This window comes from Clavelina lepadiformis, chromosome 6 (assembly GCF_947623445.1).
Source record: "Clavelina lepadiformis chromosome 6, kaClaLepa1.1, whole genome shotgun sequence".
NCBI lineage: Eukaryota > Metazoa > Chordata > Ascidiacea > Aplousobranchia > Clavelinidae > Clavelina > Clavelina lepadiformis.
Genome location: NC_135245.1, coordinates 19,192,398 through 19,215,035, shown reverse-complemented (window position 1 = coordinate 19,215,035; position 22,638 = coordinate 19,192,398). Strand labels below are relative to the sequence as shown.

Sequence of the window (22,638 nt, the reverse complement as noted above, 5' to 3'; positions counted from 1 at the left end):
AAAGGTGAATGACAATCGTAACACTCTTTCGTAGCTTTTACGCCAGCTGCACCATCAAGCATTCTGCTAGAGATTTCTAAACCCACCGAAATAAGCGGGGTGTTTTTGAAGGGATTACTGATCGACAATACTGACATTTCACAAAGACTTTAAGAATCAACGATAGGTAGAAAATTTGCTTGCTAAAATATGATATAATCGTTTAATATCTGCTGCAAAAAACAGAAAAAATTCTTTCGTGCGACTCCGATAATACTCTTTCAAGGAATCACTCTTCAAGATCGTGAATGGTAGAAAAAGTGCCATGCCTCAATGGGTCGAAGAGCCTCTCGTGCGAAATTCCCCGATTAACCCCACCGCGGCGGGGATGAGAAGACAGAGACCTGGGAATCTGGGTCTGCAACTTCTTTAATATGCCCATGAGTCCGCCGTCGCTAAAGTCCGGGCGTCTGCTCGGATCGAACGCCCACGACTGCATCAAGATATCCTGAAAATAACTGGTAAGTTTGCTCGCTGCGGTATTTCATAGCATTTCGAAACTCTTTAAAATGATCTGTAAGTTTTAGGACGGGGATCACTTTGGTTTCTACCTTAACTTCACCACGACCCTGCAGTTGGCTCAGATTCTGTTTCTTTCCGGAGCCCACTTGCCAGATAATTGACTCGGCGCAGAATCCACTGAAGGGCCACGACCCGGACAGTAGTTCGTACCAAACGGTGCTGAAATAAACACCAGAGATCATTTACACCTGCGGCATCCAACTTTTAACCACGAATAACTTTCTAGAAAAATTAGTTTTCCCGCAAGGTTTGTAACAAAGAATACAACGAACCCGAAAGCGTATACGTCGGACTGCGCGGTGTAAGGGAGCGTTGATATCACGTCATCTTTCTCGTTTTCGGGGAATCGAAGAGCTTTGACCACTTCGGGTGCGAGGTAACACAGCCAGCCGTCAGGGATGACAAGCGTGCCGGGGCAACTCCTGGATAGATTTAAAGAGAAAATACGAATGACGGTGCCATACTTTTCAATTATCCGGCGCAAAGGGATCGCTTTTGTGGGAAATCCCCAGATCCATTTCATCACAAAAAAATGAGGGACTCGAGCCTTCGGCGGCCCTCCCAAGCGTGAAAAAAACATTTCTAATTAAAAACATTGTTGACTTGCGCATATCACCTTGACAAAAATGTCTCTGACGTTAAACATATGATCACCATTACAATGATGCGAACCAGTTCATTTAGACCCTCACCCAGTTTTATCCCCGGACACAGCGTGGAGACCCATCAGCCCAAAGTCGGTTATCACAACTCTCTTCCCATCCACAAAGATATTCTTCGACTTCAAGTCTTTGTGGATTACTCCTTTTGAATGCAAATAGCCCATGCCCTGGAATAAAAGCAACCTTTGCTTAATGAAGTGGTTTCTCGCCGACATATTAGTCCACAACGCAACTGTATGTTTGACAGTTTCCCCCCCGTAGACACGCAGTACCTGTACAATATGTTGAGCGATTATCTTCGCTTGATTGACACTGACTAGTTGCTTCCTGCTCTCTCTGATGTAGTTATAAAGTGACTTGCCGTGGCAGAAGCCGGTCACGATGGCCAAATATTTTGGATCCATGCACGAGCCCATGAATAACTCCAAGTTTTCGTGCCGTGTCTTCTTGTAGGTCATAACCTATACAAAGAAATCATGCTTAACATAGAACCCTACATGACAAGTATATTTCTCCGGAAAGCCGATAATTGCTAAAATTTTGCAACGACCCATTGAAGTTCTTTTTCAGTCAGCGTTGAAGCAAAGTGTTGTGGGACATGGATGAGACGTTATACGCCGAAGAAAAAACTAACCATGTTTTATTTTCCAAAGCTTCTAATTTACAGCACCTAATTCTCAAAGCGACACTCGGTTGTTGGGACAAAATAATCTCTCGTTTTACCTCTTGTTTAAAAGCTCGTAGCTTGTCCTCATCGTTGTGATAAACATCAATGACGCGGATCGCCACGTCTCCGTGCCAGTAGCCTTTATGCACCCTCCCCACTCTGCCCTGACCGATGATCTCTCGAATATCAAGTTCATCGTACGGAATGTCAAACTCCTCAGACGTAGACTGCGTGGTCTGGATAAATAACAATCCATACATCAAGCAGTGTGACTTGCAATAAGACTTTTCAAGTTCTTTTTAATCAAAATGCAACAAGAAATATGAAATGAGTAAAAATACGAGTCAAGGCGAATGTTAACAAATCTTAACTAGTCAACAAATGAAACATAGGCTGCACAAATAAATAACTATATTGAAAGCAAAGGTAAAATCCTTTTCTTGAAACGTTTAGTATTAACCTCGGAATGTGCCATGTAAATCAATCTCAAGCCAAATTCTATTTGAATAAGAGCTTTCGGCTGAATTTTGTGCTCAGTCAATGACAACATACTGAGTACATACAACTCACACTCTCTTGTCGAAAGAACCTCTCTCTCATTGTGACATTTTCCGAGAAATCGTTATCCTCCGTCAACGTGCTCTTTTCTTCCGACTCGATCCCGGTGAGAGACTCTTGACGCACAAGTGTATCGGACTTGTCGTCTGCAAGCGAATCCGGCACCAGCGTCCGATCGGTTCCAACGAGACTAGGGGAGTAAGAGCTGCACGTGTCATGTAAAGGCGGCTCTCTTTGTGGAGGAGCTGTTGGAGGCAAAAAATTCCGCTAGCACACACAAAAGATCAATATAATAAGGCAGATTGATTGATTAACAGATTGGTCACTGTACCGTGGAGACGATTAAAAACTTCCACTCACTAAAACGTTAATAAAAAATAAAAACCAGGAATGGTTGAAAATGACAAACTATTGTGATTAAGATATGAACGATTTGCCAATGTACAATCCTGGAATACTTTGTGTGAAGAGAGATTCACTCGGCGCAAACATGGGCGGCATCGACTTTTCTCCCGGCATCGTGTCGGAACGTCTTCGTGGAGGGAGGTCCCCTAACGTGGTAGACTGAGATGACTGTGGTGGATCATCTGACAAAAGCATGCATGACAATATGGCAACGTGGTTAGTCGTATTGATAGGCGTAAACAAACTAACTGTTTACAATGATATGGAAGTTTCTGTGTGTTTGTTAATGAATGGGAAATAATTACATTACTAGTTTTATGCATGTGAAAGAAAACTTTTGTTTGCAAAATACAACTACTGCACTAATAAAACAACGTAATGGGTCAACCTGCTAAATGACTATGCAAAACAGTGTCAGATGATTGTGAATGTACTCAATAACAATATCACTCAAAGCAAAAGGCAGTTATTTACCAAGCATCTGATCAATGCTTTTATTTCGTTTCAGTTTCGTCCGTTTGGCGAGTTTATGGAAGAAGACTTTTACGCTTTTCTGAAAAGTTGATTTCGGTGTTTTGGGAGTATGTAAGGAACCGTACTGGCTGGCAAGGTCACCGTCGCGCCGCCACATATCGGGGTTTAATGGGGTAGCTGGAGTCATAGGTGTTCTACAAAACATAAAAACATCGTGTATGACTTACACCTTTTAAAATTAACCCCAGTATTTTGGCTAGCACAGGTCAAAGCCTAAAGAACAACAGAAGCAAAACAGTGTCTCCCAATCCATGGATCGCAACCCAAATTTTGCTCGCCTAGGTTGCACTGAATAATATTTGCTGGGTCGCAAACAGTACATCAACATGTTTCGTAAACCACTTTGGGTCGTTTTTGCAGAAAAACGTTGCACTAGACTGACTAGAGCATATTTTCTTGCCAACGCACATCTTTGTCAAATATGAAATAAAACTACTTTTAGGTTTTGGCTCAGCTTGAAGATAATTATCGAAATAAGTTTGTGTCTTACCTTGGCGAGAGAGGGGATATGCTGTTTAGTCCACTCTCCGGGGAGATTGTGGTTGAACTACGTCTTGACGCTGTTACTAAACAACCATCGTATCAATTCAATTTAAAACCATGCCGTCTTCAGTAACCTAATGCCTCAGATATACTTATACTATCTAAGTGTAATACTTACAATTACTAAATTATTCGACAGCTTAATCTATGCGGTAAATTACAGGCGATGATCAACACCGAGCGCTAGGAGCAAAATCAAGTTACCTCCTGTGCGGGAGATGCGGATGAAGTCGGGCAGCTCACTCTCATTCAGGACCAGGTTGCCAGGACGATGCTTCCTCCCTTTCTTTGGAGGTTTTAAATGTTTCGACTTCCCCTCTGGGAGGGTTGCGATAGAAGACAGGCTTTGGTTGGACGCACTCATGCTACCAGTGATGCCCACGCCGGGTTGGATCCGGCTGCCGACCTGATTATTGTGAAAACATCACAAAACTGTCACATTGTAACAGCTTGTGCAACAAATCAAACTAACGCGTAGAAATTGACAATGCAAAAGAGCATGACAATGAAAAGGGAATTCCTAAGTTATGATTCTTAAGTAGTTTTAATTAAGTTGAAGATGGTCTCGTCTTAAACATGACTGGATGCTCAATTACATTTATTGAAAAGTATTAACTTTTTCACCCATATATCTTATGCAAATTATAGTATTTTACTCATTCTCACATCTAAGGATCAAAATAGTAAAAGTAACTATTGCGTCCAACCTACCAACCACTCCGATGACTTAGATGATTTTAAGTTGTTTAGCGGGCCCAACAATGAGTTTGGGTTAAGTTTGTTGGAACGACCCAGCGACGTACCGGCCCCAGTAGATGAGACACGTTCCCGTGACAACGTCGTACAGGGGTGAGCGACTGACCTGGGGTTGGATTGCACCAAGTTGTATTGGCTTTTATGGGGGGTGCCTGGGGTAACTGGTGGGGTATAAACTCCTAACGTATTCTGCCCTGTGGAAGGGGGGATCACAAATAACTTGGACGGGTGAAGTGGGGGTGAAGATGATCGGGGTATTTTGGACCCACTTGCTCCTGAGTCAGAGTCTAATGAGCTCCTTGACCCCTGGCTTAGGTAGGAGGGGCTAGGAGGGGTCAAACAGGAACTGCTGGTAGAGGGCAAAGGTTGATTGTGATTGGTGGATGAGAACACATCCATGTCAGGATTGGATGGGTCAGTGTTGGTACGAAGTCGTGAAGATGAAGTTGCATCCGATGGAATCGAATCCGAACTCTCGGAGCCGTTTCTTGATGGCTCATTGCTGTGATCAAAGGAGCCTGGAAGTAAATAGGATTCGTGTAGAACTTTGCTTTTATTTTTGCTATTATTTTCAACCCATTCAAAATTGCTTTTAATGTTTGCTGAATTATTAACAAACTATTTTGCTAGTAGATTGACAATTTGAACATGTCAGCATTAAAACTTGTGATTAAGCAGTTGTCGTCAATGGGAAGTTATTCTACAAACCGTTCTCAATAAAAGATTTGTGGTTTTCATTGAAATCGTTTTTGTGTTGTTCAAGCTTGAATACTTCTTCTTCGTCACCAGATTTTGACCAGGAATCCCAAAAAACATCCTTTGTGTTAAGATTATCGATGTTTAACTTGCGCCGTTCTAACAATAAAGAATTGACATCAAAAATTAGGGCAAGATCATGGGTAAATATTGTAAGTTGACTGACATATTGCAATTGCAATATTCCTAAAATTAACTTGGAAGTTATTAGGTTATGAAAACATTTCTTGAAAACAGCAATAAAACCAAATTCAGTCAAACCGAATTCCACTAGCGTGAGTGAATCTGTTATGGTTAATAAGCGTTCAAATGATGCTTAATAACGGCTTGATCTTTGCTACAGTGAGGGTATTTAAAAACGAAAAAAATTAGCGTGAATTATTCATGAGAAATCATTTCCTATTCGCGTATGTGTTCAGCAGTCTAATCATTTTGCAGAAATACATAGGCAGACACATAAGTAGTACAAAATATTGATACAACTTTTATAGCAGAACTTTGCTTCACACGCACTGTGGAACTGTTTTAGCTGTGTCAGTGATGAGCCGAGCTTGCGATTGTCCTCCGAGTCACCACCAAGCTCAATCACAATTGCACGGAGCTGATGCTTGGAAAGCTGAAGTAACTCTTCAACGGAACGACCTTGTGATTTAAGTGCCTTCACAGAAGATGATTTTTATTGCTATGACCTTAAAGACAGTCATAAATAATAGGAGTACGTTGGTTTCCTAGCGTATATAAGCCAATCAATCTTCCAAAAACATGTGTATATATAAGTCTATATATGATAAATTTTTACACTATAGTATGATTTAAAAAGTATGATACTCATTATATATCACAATGTTTCCAATAGCTTGTTAATTTTTTAATAGCTATTTATAATGAAACAACAAATGTGAATGACAGCTGGTCCTTCTAGGAACATCTTTCTATCCAAGAAGTGTGTTATAGAGAAATGTGAATATCACTTTAAAAAAAAAAAACTGCACAAAAACATTTATATCTTATTTATATGATATGCTTTCTCAACTTACATTAGCCAGCAGTGAACTCACACCAACAACTGCTAACCACTTTGACACTGAGGGGTATCGTTGAAGCTCTGCCAACCAATCTCCAGTCATAACTTTGGTTTTTGCATCTAATTGTTCACTGAAATGTTTTATCAGCTTACCCTGCAAAAAAACAGGATGAGTTGACAATATTTCTATAAATGAAAATAAAAAAAAACTAAGATTTAGACTTTGACCACCAACCAAATATCAGTGGTTGCCTAAAAAGACCATGTTTAGCTGGATGAATTGACAATAGCAATAAACTAGAAGTTTGTAACAAGCCTGTGGTTGCGATTGTCATAAGTCGATCAGATTAAGCTGAGGGCTACATCTTCAAGCAGGTTTTTGTGAACAGCACAGAACAAAATAGCCAAGAGCTGTAACTATTTTAGAAGAATAGCTAAGTTTTGGGCCTAACTATAAATAGCTCCTTGACTGAGCTTGAAGGTTAAAGATGTTGTCTACACTTTCAAGATTGTGTTACTAACAAACAAATACTTTACTTGAACATGACTTTGGGATGTTTGTGTAAATCAGAGTTTATCTAAATCAGAGTTTATCTACTTTGCTTTCATACAATTGCACATATCGTATGCATTACATCTAGCTGACGCTCAAAAGTGTTCACCTTCTAAGAAGAGTGTTGTAATAAGATTTGTTGCACCATCAACATGCTTGTGCAAATTTACTATGGCCATCATCATTACATAACTTTTTAATGTTTTGCATGATAGTTACCACAGCAATGCAGTATCTCCAATAGACGCCAAATTATAGAATTATAAATACAATAGCATGGTAGTCTATACATATACTGCTGTGGTAAGTATGATTTATACAAAGTGGAAAGTTGAATGCTTGTAACAAAATTATGTAGAATTAACTGTCTTCACTCTATTCTATTGTTTGTTCTATGTGTCTATGATATTAATTTAACTACATTATGGCTTAGATGTCATAGGTTTTGTCAGTGTATTCACAAACTGAAAAACATTGTAAAATACACCCTGTAATAATACAACCCTGTTAAAGACTGCTAAACTACAGAATCTACAAGCTTATACATGCTGTTATTCCTGTACAGTCTACAACACATTTTACACACACTGCTGAGTTATCATACCTAAGCGCACATTTCCATCAACAAAAACGTAACACAGCATATAAATTGTAAAGGGGTAAGCAAGAGTGATATCACGTACATGTATTGTCTCAAACGACACTTCTTTGTAAGAGATTTTTAAACCGAAACTGTGGAGTGCTTTGCAGGTTAGTGGCCAGACTACTGTTAGAGAGCCATGTGAAAACTTTATACGATTTCGAGGTGTGAAAACATTCTCTTATCAAAAAAGATACTCGAAAAAGTGAGCGTTAACTTACTCTGAATACCGCTGATTAACAGGATTGGCAACACATTAACTGTTATACGTATGGTACTGGTCAAAATCCTTTATTACGACTTGAAAAAAACAGCTGCAGCTTAAAATGGATATTTTTTATGATAATTTTGAGGGTTTGGTATGAGTAAGCAATATTATTTAATTAAATGAAAGAAATTACAAAACATTTTAGTAAAGATTCTTACAATGAGTTTGAATATATTCTAGCAATGGGGTTAAGGTAGGTGCCAAATGACAATATTATGTATAAATATATATCTATCACTATTAGCAAACATTGTTATTTCTACTAGAAAAACTAGAATATTTTTAAAACGCAGTATATTACAAACTATGTTCTAGATAAACAGTGCATAAAGCTGCGTTACTCTCCCAGAGGGGAAGTTTCAACATGAGAAATTAGCAGCAATTAAGTCAATAAATGTCAACATGTTCACATATCATTTGATGGGTAACTAGTTTTTTGTCAGTTTTTCAGACCAAAAGCTAACTTTGCGTTACGGTGGAGTGCAACGTGTACACTTTAAGTATGGAAAAGCTGTCACAGATTGCCTCTCATACAATGTTGCTGTTCTCTGTTTAAAGTGTGAGTTTGAGTAACAGAAACTTTGGAAACTATGAATTGCAAAACTCCATACATAACAGTAATTTAAACTTCAAAAATAATGCAAAGTGTTGCGAAGGCAGTGGGCATGTAACAATGGGAGGAAAAGGTTAAGTCTTGAAGTCTGCTCATTTGACGTAAACTTTTTCCATGGTTTAATAGCTCTACGTTATAATGGCATATGTATATAATGCACTCCATCAACGGTAACTTTTGCTACATCTTACGTAAAACAATCGTGATATCGTACCTCGAGTATGCGGATTTCTTTAAGTGTGAACTCATTTAAACCAAGGCCACGTAATTCCAACAGCTTGGTTGTCCAAATATCAATCATTCTTTGTAAGTTCATGAGTTGTTTTAGAGCATTTTCACCAGACATATAACCAGTTTTTTGTCTGTCGCCTGCTTCAAAAATAAAGTCAAAAACAAATAAAACGAACAGAAAACAAATTATAATTGCAATTAAATTAATCAGTAAATAAGTCAGACATAATAAATTTCAATTAACTAATATTGGGGCACGGTTAAAGGTCACTACCAATCGTGTTCATTATTATGCATATGTAGCATGCCATGATGACAATAGCATCATTGCAAAGTGCATGAACCATTTAAACTTGCATTGTCAACTGAGGCTGATAAACTTATACATGTACCGGTAATGGATACATCCGTAGGCGTCATTGCCAAAAAAATCCAGGCAGTGCGAATCTGAATATTTTCCAGACAGTCTGAGGATAAAGATTATGATGTCGTGCCTGTGCGTGATTTATACAGAATTCCAAACAGTACGTGCACTGCTTGAACTATAGGCAAGGACGCCTATGGATATATCATGGAATTAGTTTAAATGCATTGTGGTTGCAGCCAAATACATGCAGCATGGAGAACATCTTTCACCTGACAGATCCATATTGTGTGACAAAAAAAGAAAATCAGTCTGAGAAACTGCTTGAATTATTCAAAAGCCAAAATCCCCTTGTAAGTGCACTTTGAATTAGACATCTTGTAGACGTTTTGGAACCTTTATGTGACATCAAAATGGCTTCTGTGTGTCATAGTTTCTTGAATGTACCAAAACGATACCTAGCACATACTGCCCTAGTTATGACAAAACTATAAAATTCAAAGAAATCACATAACACCAGTTAATATTTCAATAACATTGAATAAGTAGCTATATTACGAGTATTTTTGCTTTAGTATTTTTGCATCCTGTCATTGTGAACTTGTATACTAGATCCAAAAAAACAAAACACAATAAAAATTTAAAGCAAAACCTGAACCTAATGACTTAACAACAGAGCAAAACAAATGTATTTCAACTCGGTCCTTACCAAATATGGCCTATTTTTCATCTGGCAGAAAACTGCGGCTTTTTTTGATAAAAAATTGTGCACGGCCCAAACAATAACTTCTTGATATGAGCAAATCAATAGATTTTCTGTGTAAATTTTCCTTTTTGTGTCATAATGCATGAATCCACTAGATGCTCATTTCTCATGTTTCTGATAAATAACATTCAATGCCAATTACTTGACATTCTTAAAGTTTAGTATATATTTGGACCGCTTTTCATGCGATGGGCAATGTTTATACGTGATGGAAATTGGCCATGGGTAGAAATACTGGATGTGCTTAAGACAAAGATAAAATGGATTAAGCTTGTGCTTAAACGAAGATTTTTATGTTACTTTGATTCATGCTGTGATAATCTTGCCCCAATCACTGCTGGTAGGCCTATAGTAATTGACCTTCAGAAGCTAAGATGAACATAGGCACTAACATGATGTTTAGCTAATTAATGCATTAAATGCGTCATGTCAGAAAATTCTTTAATTAAGAGTTTATGGACGTAGGAAGATCCACTACCCCGTTAGCCTATATGAAAAGTTTGTATGATACAACGGAGATCTATGATGTGGTGAAGGAGCAAATATCGTTACAACACTGGTGTAAATATCAGCTTCACAAGAAACAAGCACACAAAAATTATCAGTACATGCCAACATCTTTCCAATTGACTCCATTCATTAAATTAAGAACGTGGGTTTGGCCTGGTTGCAGGGGAACTAATTAAAGTTTTAATATTGGCGTGGTGTAAAACATAGATACTAATATTTTGGGGTAAATTTCGCTGCGCTAAAATGCAAGCTTTCCATACAGGCACGTCAGCTAGTAATCTGCTTGCGCTACTTCCGAAGATTTTAAAGTTTTTAAAAGTAATGATGTATTTAACTTGTAATTGGAAACAGCAAGCTCTACGTGGTGTAGGCCTAGCCTTTGCTATTATTTAAATGTAAAAAATTACACAAACTCATGAGCTGGATCTAGGTTTTAACTACAAACTAGGCCCTAGGCTTATAGTTTAACAAAGAGCAGAAGAATAACCATAAATCTGGTGTAACTTACAGACTTAGGCCTAATGTGTATGCTAAATTGGGGTCTATAATGCAGAAGTGGAAAACGACACAATACATTTGCATACTATAGAACCCACATGTATCCTGTGGTTGTGCACTTCTGCACTAGACCCAAAATATATTCTAGTAACTCGCTGGCTTTAATTAGTCCGTAGTTTATCTACTGCGCTGATGCTAGCCTAGCACGTACACATAGCTTTCGCTTTTCTGGCCTAATTTTGACTTAACTTTAAACTAAAACTAGGCTGAAATGGTTCCAATTCCGGGCAGAACAACAAGTATTCCTGTTTGTGTTGTGGCTATTACAATACCGTCATTTTGACAACTTCAAATTTAACGTGACGTCAACACAATTGGTAGCCTAAACAGCAAACACCTTTCCGGAAAAGACATGACAAAAAATTATGGCAAACAAGTGCGGCCAGAAAAGTTTTTCATTCGGCAGTCATTATCGAGTTGTATACCTTTTTTCAGCTTAAACTTCTTTAAATTCAGAAGTAAGAAATGTGTTTGTCAATTGAAATTCGCACTAACACAAGCTCGGTAATCAAGGCTCGAGCGATGGTTGTATGTATGGTATGATAATCTTTATCATCGTGCTGAGGAGAATCCTTAAACGACTAAACCCGGCGATGATTTTTTATCGCTCGAGCCCCGGTTGCGTAAGTTCCGATTGTCACACATTTTGTATTTGTTTTTTTGATATTGTTTATGTCATATGTTTATATATCATTTTTTCATATGATTGTACTGCCTGAATTTAGAACTGCCCACCAGGTCTACTGAACAGAACCAAGTGTCGTTAATGCCTGGGAAACGAACACGGAACACGAGCAGTGTTTATTGTTTAGTTTAGATCACTCGGCTACCGAGCTGACGAAGAAACGATGATGAAAAAGCTGGCATGATGAAAATGCCGAAAGAGCCGATGAAGAAGCCGGCATTGCCATATTGAAGTGCAAATTGTGCAAAAAATACATTTCAGTCGGAGGGTAAAGAGTCTTATACGGTAATAACGGTACGGTATGATATCATAAAGGTGTGTTTTTAGGCCTGTAACCTACTGCTGCACCCTACAGGTATACATACACCTTTTTCGAAAGTTGCATAGGCCTGATCTGCAAAAACGGGAAAAGGTTTGGTTTATGTAACGCCCTGGTCACGACACAAGAAATGGGCTTGTTTATGATCCTAAGATCGTGCAGATACGACAGATCCAGGAACACACACTGCCTGTCAAAACTAGAGCCTAGCTAAGTTTAGGTGATAAGTGAACACGCAAGGTTCACTCTCCAGGATCACTGATAGTTAGGGCGATTATTTTTTGACTTGTCAAAAAAAGTCAACAAATTGTCAAATTTACAGCGTTAGGTCAAAAATTGTCATAATTGTTTAAAAAGTCAAAATGTTTTACCAAGTCAAAATTGTTTACAAACTGCATTGCCGTGGTGTCATAGAGGTTGCACTGTAGGTGAACTTGTCATTTTACTTTGTACACCTTGTAGCCTACTTTATACTGTTGTAAACGGCCCATTGTCTACTTCAGCGGTTCTTAAACTTTTTTGAGCGCGACCCAAATCTGAGTTTCATGATCACCTCACGACCCAAACCTATGTCGCAACCCATTTTAATGTCCTATAGACCTATATTATATTATATTAACCTATGTCGCGACCCACCTATGTCACTATGTCGCGACCCATTTTCTGACCCTCCGCGACCCATGTTTGGGTCGCGACCCATACTTTAAGAACCCCTGGTCTACTTATTGTGAATCAGCTCTTGTTTCGGTTTTGCTTTAGATACTTCATGTATCTTTAGTTTAGACAAATGAATTGAACAGTTTTTGTTGTGTCTTAGTTGCAGTGATTTGTAATTAGCTCATTTCCCTTTTCAGAATAGGCTAGGTCTGTGTTCAGACTTTTGCTCTTCTTTACTACAATAAATTTTAACTTTTTGTACAAAAATGCCTAATTTAACTACTTGATTTCTTCATACGTCAAAATTTGTCAAAAAAAAGTTTTTTAATGTCAAAATTTTCAACTTTTAGGTCAAAAACTTTCGTTTTTTAGGTCAAAAAATAATCGCCCTACTTATAGTAGATCGTGTCAGCGGCACTGTATTGTGGTGGTACGTCTTTCAGTACAAACTGCACAGTTTTCAATAAATTAAAATAAAACGTATGAAAACGCAGAAAAGGCACACCAAAACGTACAACAAGCACAGCAGGTGTTATATGTCGCAAATACAGAATTAAATATCGCATTCGCTTACCGAACGTTTTTCGGACCAGGTACGATTAAATCATAAGGTATAACTATGGCCAATGTTCTTCGGAGTAACTATATAGCCTACACAAATGCGAAAATGAATACGTTTAGGATGAATATCGACCGTTAAGACGTTATCAAATAGCCTAGTCAAAAAAAGGTAATAATCATCACAAAATATCCGCAGAAAACTCAACGAAATGCAGTCCGATAAACCATATAACTTCAATAAAAGTGTAACGTAATCCTTAATCCAATATTATCACATAATAGCTTAAGCCTTAAGGGGTCACTTCCCAATAGGAAGACAATTTTGAGCCGGCTACACGGCGATTGTGACGATGTCGCATTTAAAACGTCATATTAAAAAAACTAAGAAATTTTCCGGTCCAATGCGCATGTGACGTCGTTGTGGTGTAGTTTGTTATTGTTTTGGCGATAGCTGGTTGCAGGTGTAGGCTAAGTTGTAAATTTGTGTGGATTTAAATTTTTGGTATTTTGAAGTATTTGTCCTAAAAGTTTAAGCTCAAAACTTGCAGTAAAGTTTAGGTGGTTGTTACAGAAATTTGAGCACAAGGATTCTGTCCAAATTAACACTGTAGGCAGTCATAACCTATATCTCGTTGCAAGCCAAAATTCAGGGGAGGTTTATGATGTGATTTTGCGATAGTAGTTTCTTGATTTATTGTACGTTGCATTGAAAAGCCTATCTCTTTGAATTGGGTTATGACCCCTTAACACCTTCTACAGTGCTTCTATCAGATAAGATGTACATATAAATGATAAAATGCACTAACTACCAGGTCGTTGTTGGTTAAAGGATAAGCTTTATTAAACCTAAGAAAATACCCGCTTGGTATGACCTCTAGCTTAAATGAACGCTCAATAAAAAATTTTGGAAAGACTACGATACGATTCACAGCACGACATTATAACCACGAGCGCAACCAAGCAATAAAAGACACGCCATAACACACTAGCCAAATCTGGCGAAGTATAATGACCATTTACGATGTAATAGTTTGGTCACGCGCAAGTTGTTACCGAACTTACCCAAAATAAAACTTGCGTAAACAGATAGCTGTCAATGAATACAAATTTTCAGAAGTTGCACTTGCCTACCCGAGAAACGGTTTTGTAAAAAATGTTTCATATTTCTAGTGAAATAGTTACTTTCAAAACTTATGCACTAACACGTAGGCTTACCATAACTAGTATTAGCACGCTGGCCATAAGTCAGTCTTTTTTTGGTTTTTATTGGAAGACGTTTCATCACATAATTTTGAAATTATGTAGCCTTACCCACTCTTGCTAAGGTTTGGTAAGTTACGCTGACTTGCTACTGCATCGACGTTTCTAATTGCCGCTAGATGTGCTGTCGAGCTGTCAAATTTGTGGAAAGCCTTTCAACATCAGACCACTAATTCGTTTAAAGAAGAAGTCGAAAAGATGGAGAGATCATGCAAATTTTCGTAAAAATTCACATAAAATCAATCATTTTTTAGTTAAATGAAGGTGTATTTTTAGGCTTGCTATGAGAAAACAAGATTTTCGGCATCAACAGTTAATGTTTGTCAATTTGTATCAACCAACTATCGAATGCGTACGTTTGTATTTTCAACTCTTGCTCTAGTTCCAGTAAATAATGCAATTTCTAATCACGGCTAGGATTGACTCTTGCTCTTCGGTGTCGTGATGACCTCTGGGTGCATCACGGTAATTGCCTGGAGTTGGTGTCGTGGGAAATCCCTGTTCGTGTTTGCTGTAACAACAGAGGAGCATTTGCATTGTCAAAAGCGTAAATGCTGGTGTAAATTTAGTTTGAGTTTGAATTTAACCCATCATACCGTCTGGCATCTTTAAATGAAAAATTGTTTGTGATTGGTTATTCTGAGCGGCAACGTCTTGTGTTATTACCGACCATTCAATAACTACATTAAGCTTTTGTTTTACAGCTGTCGTGGTCAATGTTTTTTGTTTTAGTTTTGTACTCTTGAAACTGTAAACACTAATACACTGATGTATGCTATGCCACTTTAATGTTGTTGGCATGCTCTAAATCGCTTTTATTATGTGTTCAAATTCGTGCGGTTGCCCAGTGATTTGACATTGCTATATTGTTACGACTACCAATCACCATGGCCTCAAAAGAATGGATCCTAAAGGTAGTAATTTCAGACATAGCCTATACACGGGCATGTGGTCAAGTGGTGTCTTGATGTAAATATTCTTTGGTAAATTGAAACATTTCTGTGATGTCGTCATTGAATAGATTTTCGTCTTTGCACATCTCTATAGCACAATGGTCCTCAAACTTTCATAGTTCGTGACCCTCAAGATCCGCGCCCCCCGCTCATCAATAAAAAATGTAAGTTGTTGATTTAAAAACACTTTTTACATCACTACTGCGTGTGCAGTAGCCTTCGCGCCGTAAATTTTTCACAGCAAGCACAAAAACGTGAGAAACCTGCGTCCCACTTTGCCTCGTCTTCCCCTACCATTGCGCTATAGCTCACTACTGAGGCATCTGGTCGTGGCCCCCGATTAAAAAAACCCTGCTATAGCCTACGAGAAGTTTATGTTGTCTACAAAAAATGAAATAATTTTAAATTGCCATGGCTACAATGAAGACAACGTGCATTGACCAAATCATATGCCGGGGAAATAAAAACAAACCGGTTGATTGTTATTTGAATAAGTGCAGGACCTGTTCCAGACGGCAATGCATGCTTTAATTCTGCTTTGGCTACGTTTCTTTCTTGGGCTGGCGTCCCATCCGACGATTTCACTTACCTTCAAATCTCTCAGCCGCATGTTTTGAAAATATAAATTGCTAAGTGAACATTTCGAGTTTATTTTGCAAAGAAATGACCTAAATTCCAAGAAGGTATAACAAAATTTACAAATGCTTTAGCCTGGTGCTACTTGATAAGAACAACATGGTTGCATCGAAGAGATAGCTTTGCTAGTAACTGTTTATTTTCGAATTTGTTTCATAAAAATTGAGCTAACAGAACAAAGTAGCAATCAAGTGTACAGTACGTGCTCTTACACGAATGCAGTTAATGGAACGTCGGAACAACTTGCACACAAACGGCAACATCAAACAGCGCGAAGTACGCCGCAAACGAAATAAAAGATGAACTTTATGTCACGGAAGGCAAACGACTACGATGAATTTAACATACTGTATATTTCTAACGAAAAAATAGAAAGTCATCCGACAATGGAATAATAATTATTATGTATCAAAATCGTTTTTCACTTGGATCAAGTAAATTCCACGAATACTATTCTCATTAAGTAGTGTTAAATCAAACCACAGAAGCGAGTTCTGATAACACATTCATACCTTAAGGCCAAATAAGCCGCATTTTTTAAAGCAATGTAAAAATCGTGCAGACAAAGGTGGCCAGACGATGATCTATAAAATACCGAAAGCAGAGTAATCGAATGACTTGCAACTTGATAATATCTGTTACATATCATGTTACATGTTATATCGTCGCAGATTATCACTCAATAAAGTTTTTGCTCAAGTTCGAATTAGGATTAGCTCAAGGCGTTTAGATGAATTTTAACTTTCTGTAGCAATATTACGTGCAAGTGATGCAATGAAGAGGAACAGTGTTGGGACAATTGCCCAGCGTGAATACACGAGTTGTATCAAAATGCAAAGCCAATTGAAAGTTTACAGAATTCTCAAAGGTCAGATTTGCTTCAAGTATACGCAATTACTCTCATAAAACTCATGAATTTAACCATCATTTGCTCATGTTCATTTTCTACAGACAGTGTCACAGTTAATACGAGATGATAAATAAACTCTGAACACAAACGACAACACAAACGAGCGAACCAAGCTTACTGCGAGCTAAAAGAAATCGTTAAGTAACTGATGTTAGTTGCACGACATAATACTAGCACCAGATAAATAATAGATATTAGACGTCGTAACTGCCCGGTAATACTGTTCTTGTAGTCATGACAACCGAAGAACAAGGGAGAAACCAACAATAGATCGGTCCATAACCAAACACCTCACGGAGAAGCGCCATTTTTGGTTTTCGCGGCCTAGGAGCTCTTTCTTTCCTACTTCTGTGTATCGTGTACTCCACACCGGTTTCGTCTCCGAATATTGATGACAACTATGAAAAAGTTCCCGTGCAACTAATCTTATGATAAGAATTTTATAAGATAAAATCTGCATATTATCTTGAACTTTTGAAGCTGCGTATTGTCTACCTATCGCTATGAATATATCTACATTACTGTATTTACAGTACAGGTATTACACGTACATGTACAGTATTTACAGTTGTGACTTATGCAACGGTATTCTATTCCTGACAAGTTGGCAGTAAATTACCTTTATTTTGTACATAAGAAAGCAAAGCAAAAAAAACAGCAATACTTCACATCAATATAATAAACATCATCACGGTCAGTTCTTACCTGGTCATAAAGCATTATAACAACAAAGAGTCCGAAAAGGACAGACTCAATGCAGAGTCCTATTCCATGTGCCCTGAAAAGTGAAAAAATTTTAGCAATCAGTCACAAATAGTCTCGAAATGCTTAAACTACAATGGGGCAAACACGAATTCTAGACTGGTGGTACCCAACCCCTCCTACTATTCGACTCCATCTGCAAAAATACATTTCTAACAGGCCCCAACATCAAAATCCATACGAAATCAAATAATACCCCAGATAATACAGTACAAATACCCCAGGTCGGGAAGCAGTGTTCTAGAAGACAAAAGCATAACAAGGTGCTGAGCTTATCTTACACAGTCGACTTCTTCGACAGCAAATCTGCATTGGTTGTTCTCCCGTGTCCAAACATCCAAATCCAGTTTGCAATGTTGAGCGCCAAGGCATAGGCACACAGCAGAACTGGAAAGGTATGAATATGGATTTGTTAAAAACGATAAAATATTCTGTCCAATGAACAAGAATAAATAACAATGTATGGAAATGTTGAAACGTCAGTTCAAACAGATTGCAGAAATGTGATTATTAAAACATTTATATCGGTTTGGATTTTACTTCTGCAACCACCCACTTTTGTAGATTAGGGTTGTTGGAAGAAGCAATGAACATTAGGTAAAAAAATGCGCTAACTATTAGGTAGTGATACAATACTAACCCTGGCTGGCAATTAGCATGAGTCAGTAATCTTTTTTCATACATTTAATGAGCTTCACATAAAATTGCTTTTGTGATACTCTCATTTAAACAAAACCACGAAAAACTGAAAGGGCGCAGCCAATAGAACTGTAAATTGGCTATGTGTGGCTTCTAATAGAGCGAGGTCACATATTTGGAGAGCACAAATTTATCAACAATTTTACACAGGTTGTTGCAAGCAGTACCACAGATAACATAATACGTGCACACGGCCATTGCATTTGTATGATATACAACCTAGGCAAATGCTGTAGGTTACCTGTGTAAAAGAGAAATTGTATGAAATACTTCTGATTAAGTTCGCCGATGCAGTTGTTGACCCTAAAAATAGAAGAATATTTAAACCAAGAGAAAAATGCAGACTTTAAATAAAATGGTAGAAATTATACAAAATTAAAAATTCAAGAGCACAGAATGTGGCATGTGGCACCAATAACGGTTTCAGTGGGCCTCAGAGGCCTTTTAGTTTGATAAAAAAAAAATGTTTAGGCAAGTCGATTGAGAAAAATCAAACCACAAACAAATGTTGCAAGCTTTACTGTATTTTTCTACAATACATTTATAAGTCTTCCTTTCTAATGAGTATACAATATATCTGTATCGCCTGAAGTAAGTTAAACTAATTAGGACTGCAGCATCATACAGGACTGAAACCTATTGAGTCATGTAGCATTATAAATAAATTATATAAATTAAGACAAGCGTGGTGACTAAAGCCAAGTAGTTTATAATAAGCCACAAATGACCGTCTGGCACTGTCTAGCTAAGAGGAAGCATTTACAGTCGCCTAAACATGATAGGATATGACTGTGGAAATTAGAACAACAACAAAAACAGAACATATCCATTAAATCATCACCTAATGCTTATTAATTACACAATACCTCTCATTTGATGTAGAAATTCTGCCAGTTCCCTATGATATATAAGTGTGTCTCCACGACACCACAATCTGCATCGAACAAACGAATATTGAATTGGTGGCATAACTCAAGCGATGATTATCTTCCTCGTAACAGTTTTTTTCAAAATTTTACCTCAGTTAATTCACTAAATATTGCCATGTAACATACGATGAGCTTTTCCTTGCACTAAACCCTTTCTCACCTTAATATTCTAGAAGACCTTGATGTAGTAGTTCTTGAACAGGGTTAGATTGAACCCCAGGGGTTTGCTGGGTTTGTTTTGGGGATTTGGCAAAGATCAGTACACATATAATGTGTCTATGATGTCTATGTTTCTGAATTTTATTTAATGGTTCAGCGAATTCACGCATGAACTTGCATGGTTAACTGCCATTGCCTTATTGTGTGTGTTCAAAATATATACATGTACAACTGTACATAACAGTACATGTTTGATGTATATACAAGAATAAATTGACTGTATTAAGCGTTATTCATTTTACTGAGTTGATTTATCAATCTGGCATGTTTTAAGCGATTAGAACTCTGCTGCTTGTTGTTTATTCACTGAATTGATATTTTTTAGCATTTCATTTTTCCTTTCACCCAAAGCAATGACAAAAAATAAACAATGCGATATGAAAAAACGTCTGGGTTTCAACTATGTTTCAAAAACTGTGCAACATTGTTTGTGTTGTCTCTAATACCAAAGCATTCTTCTAGTAATCTTAGCAGAACCAGAAAATGTGCCTTATTCTTATGCCCTTTTACTCTAAACAGTGCCCAACATCTTTCAACTTACCATGGACAGTGGTGATCCATTCTTCTGATGCATCTACGACAAACCTTGCAATGATGAGCTCTAGGTGGTCGATAAGTCTCACATCGCTGACAAACCGTCCAGTCTTCGCCGCTCACTGACTAAATAATGCAAGAAGTAGATACCGATTTTCTGCCAAGTGCCAACCAACTTACTGACTAAGGGTGGGCTGATATGAACCCATACCCAAAAAGATTTGACAAGTGTTGCCAGGGTGGAAGATATGAGTCAACAAAAATACTAACAATGCCGAACCCGAATATAACAGTATTATTATCTATATGTATCGACTTTGCTGAAAAATCACAATCTAGTTTGGCAGCTAAGCTAAAGTAGGGGCAATATCTCAACATTCTTAACAATGAAGGTCAATTACCAAACATTTTTGGGTTCAACACACAGATGAAATTTTAACATTTGGTCCTGTACGAACATACCTATTCAGGTTTTGTTCGTGTAGACAAACATGATATCCTTGTGGTACATCTCTAATACTGGCAGGTATATAAATGCAATTGATTTGACCATAAAGCAGGAATATAACAAAGTGCCTATTCTAATCTAACTGCAAGAGTATGACAGATGGCAAAGCAGTAATTTATGTATCTGGTTACTTCATGACAAAACAAGCGACTAAAAAACGTAAAACATAGATTGATTACTTCACAATCAAACAGTATTGTTTAAAAAGAAGTGACTATATAAGTGAGCTTTAATGCAAATAGTTAAATTATATGTATCTATACACAACATTTACATAGTCCCTCCCCCTAAACCAGCATTTTCAAGCTATACTGTACCAGTACAAAGGCTTTAAACAGTTTTTGGGCTTACGCTGACATCATTTTAAGCAAACCATGCCCCCACATGTTGCAAAGCACAAGTTAAATAATACATTAGTGCATTAAAGTTTATTGACAGTTTTGAAAATTAGATTTGAATTGACAAAATAATAGACACAGAATATCCTAAGTCTAGTGTTGTCTTTAAAAAAGCTGTCAAAGAAAGCATCAATCACCTTGTCTTTGTGGGGTTTATTCTTCTGCAGATGAATGTCAGAGAAATCTAGTCTTGTTAATGGCAGCGGAACGGCTCCTGGATCAGAAAGAACTGCTCTCGTGTGTGCATAAAGCAGAACAAAGATGATCAAGTTAAGCATGATCCCATGGAAAGGACCCCATAAACTGAAAAATCAGAAAAAATATTTAAAAGAACAATTATAAATAGTTTTGGCACATTTAAAGTAACAACAACATAACATATATATTTGATACAAGTTGTAGGCAAAACAGTTATTTCGAAATATAACTTTTATAGGCTATGTGTTTGCGGTCTCTTCGTCATATAATTAAACAACCCTACTTGATTCACATTTGACTTAATTTACTTTTAATGTATTGCAATATCATATTATTATCATATTATCACTATTATCAGGTCGATTAAACGAAGACACTTGATCTAATCTTGAGTAACGGACAAGATAACCCAAAAAATAGAAATTACCTTCCTGATAATGTAGTTGCAATAATATGCTGCATGATGACGTAATCCGCATAAATGACCAATGCATAGGTTAGTAGAATACAGAAGATGCCACAAGGATCCTTGTGAAAAACCATGTTGAAAATGCGAGAGCACTATCTCAGTGACGCAATGACATACAATACTACGATTGAATTTATGCTGAGGTTGTCAATCTTCTTTTGTTATCAATCAATACAACAATCACAGTATTTATACATATATAACTATATAGGCCTATATACATATAATGTTTTGAAACGTGTCATGAAAGACTAAAATAGACTAAACTTTATGTTACTTTATGTTAATAACTACACCGGCAAATCTGCAATAATTTTAGAACCTTTCATAGAAAACATTTACAACAGATTTCATTAAAATCATACATTGCTTGAAATCACTAAATTTGGCTTCTTGATTCAAGTTAAAACTATTGTTTCTGACGTTTGGCACTAGCCTAGGTCAGTGCTCAGCAAATGACAACGTTCCCAAGTTGCAGCTCACCAAAGCTTTTTAATAAGTTTGCCAAGATTTTCTACAAAGCCTGATATCAATACATCTGTATTTAGGTTAGAAACAAAACTAAAACTTTCATGCACAAGTTGTTAATGCTTTCCGAAAAATTGTTTTAAAACTGTAATTCTAAAGCATTTACCGGTACTGCAAATAAAATCATTCTATATAGCAAAATGAAGCTACTACCAATGTAATTAGGCCTACAGTAGTAGCAAAAATAAAGTAGTAGGCTAGTATTTCTGTAATTAGCTACATTCATGACTGGAAAGGAAAAATTTTTCGATAAGAAATCAAGTATGCAAATAGGCAAATTTGGGCGTGACGGCGTCCACTGAAGGCTAAATTCTTTGTTTATTTATTATAAATTGGCTTTGAAACAATCATTTTTCCTTTGTTTATTTACGATAAATAGTATGGTGACGGAATTTCGTGCTTGAAGGTGCCATACTTTCCACTATCAGACTATGTCTGTATACC

General features: G+C 37.3%; 2 protein-coding genes across 4 annotated transcripts; both read right to left on the bottom strand.

The window, feature by feature from the left end:
• Window positions 1-253: 253 nt before the first annotated feature.
• LOC143461846 (uncharacterized) lies at window positions 254-9,619 on the bottom strand. Of its 3 annotated transcripts, none has more exons than XM_076959747.1 (17): window positions 9,408-9,619; window positions 8,755-8,912; window positions 6,480-6,620; window positions 5,956-6,100; window positions 5,395-5,541; window positions 4,642-5,204; window positions 4,135-4,336; window positions 3,878-3,953; window positions 3,328-3,521; window positions 2,907-3,035; window positions 2,461-2,693; window positions 1,947-2,126; window positions 1,496-1,684; window positions 1,254-1,390; window positions 834-983; window positions 591-720; window positions 254-487 (listed from the first exon to the last, which is right to left on the bottom strand). In XM_076959747.1, exons 1-17 carry the CDS (start codon window positions 9,418-9,420, stop codon window positions 269-271), a joined length of 3,006 nt encoding a protein of 1,001 aa, XP_076815862.1. In that variant the 5' UTR covers window positions 9,421-9,619; the 3' UTR covers window positions 254-268. The 3 variants fall into 3 exon arrangements, with proteins under 3 accessions (XP_076815862.1, XP_076815865.1, XP_076815863.1); XM_076959750.1 differs by having other exon boundaries at window positions 3,878-3,947; XM_076959748.1 differs by having other exon boundaries at window positions 8,755-8,909.
• A 6,542-nt stretch (window positions 9,620-16,161) lies between these two features.
• LOC143462741 (palmitoyltransferase ZDHHC3-like) lies at window positions 16,162-22,321 on the bottom strand. The gene is made up of 7 exons (XM_076960996.1): window positions 21,625-22,321; window positions 21,137-21,302; window positions 20,101-20,219; window positions 18,653-18,714; window positions 17,994-18,099; window positions 17,656-17,728; window positions 16,162-17,348 (listed from the first exon to the last, which is right to left on the bottom strand). Exons 1-7 carry the CDS (start codon window positions 21,738-21,740, stop codon window positions 17,145-17,147), a joined length of 846 nt encoding a protein of 281 aa, XP_076817111.1. The 5' UTR covers window positions 21,741-22,321; the 3' UTR covers window positions 16,162-17,144.
• Between the last annotated feature and the right edge of the window lie 317 nt (window positions 22,322-22,638).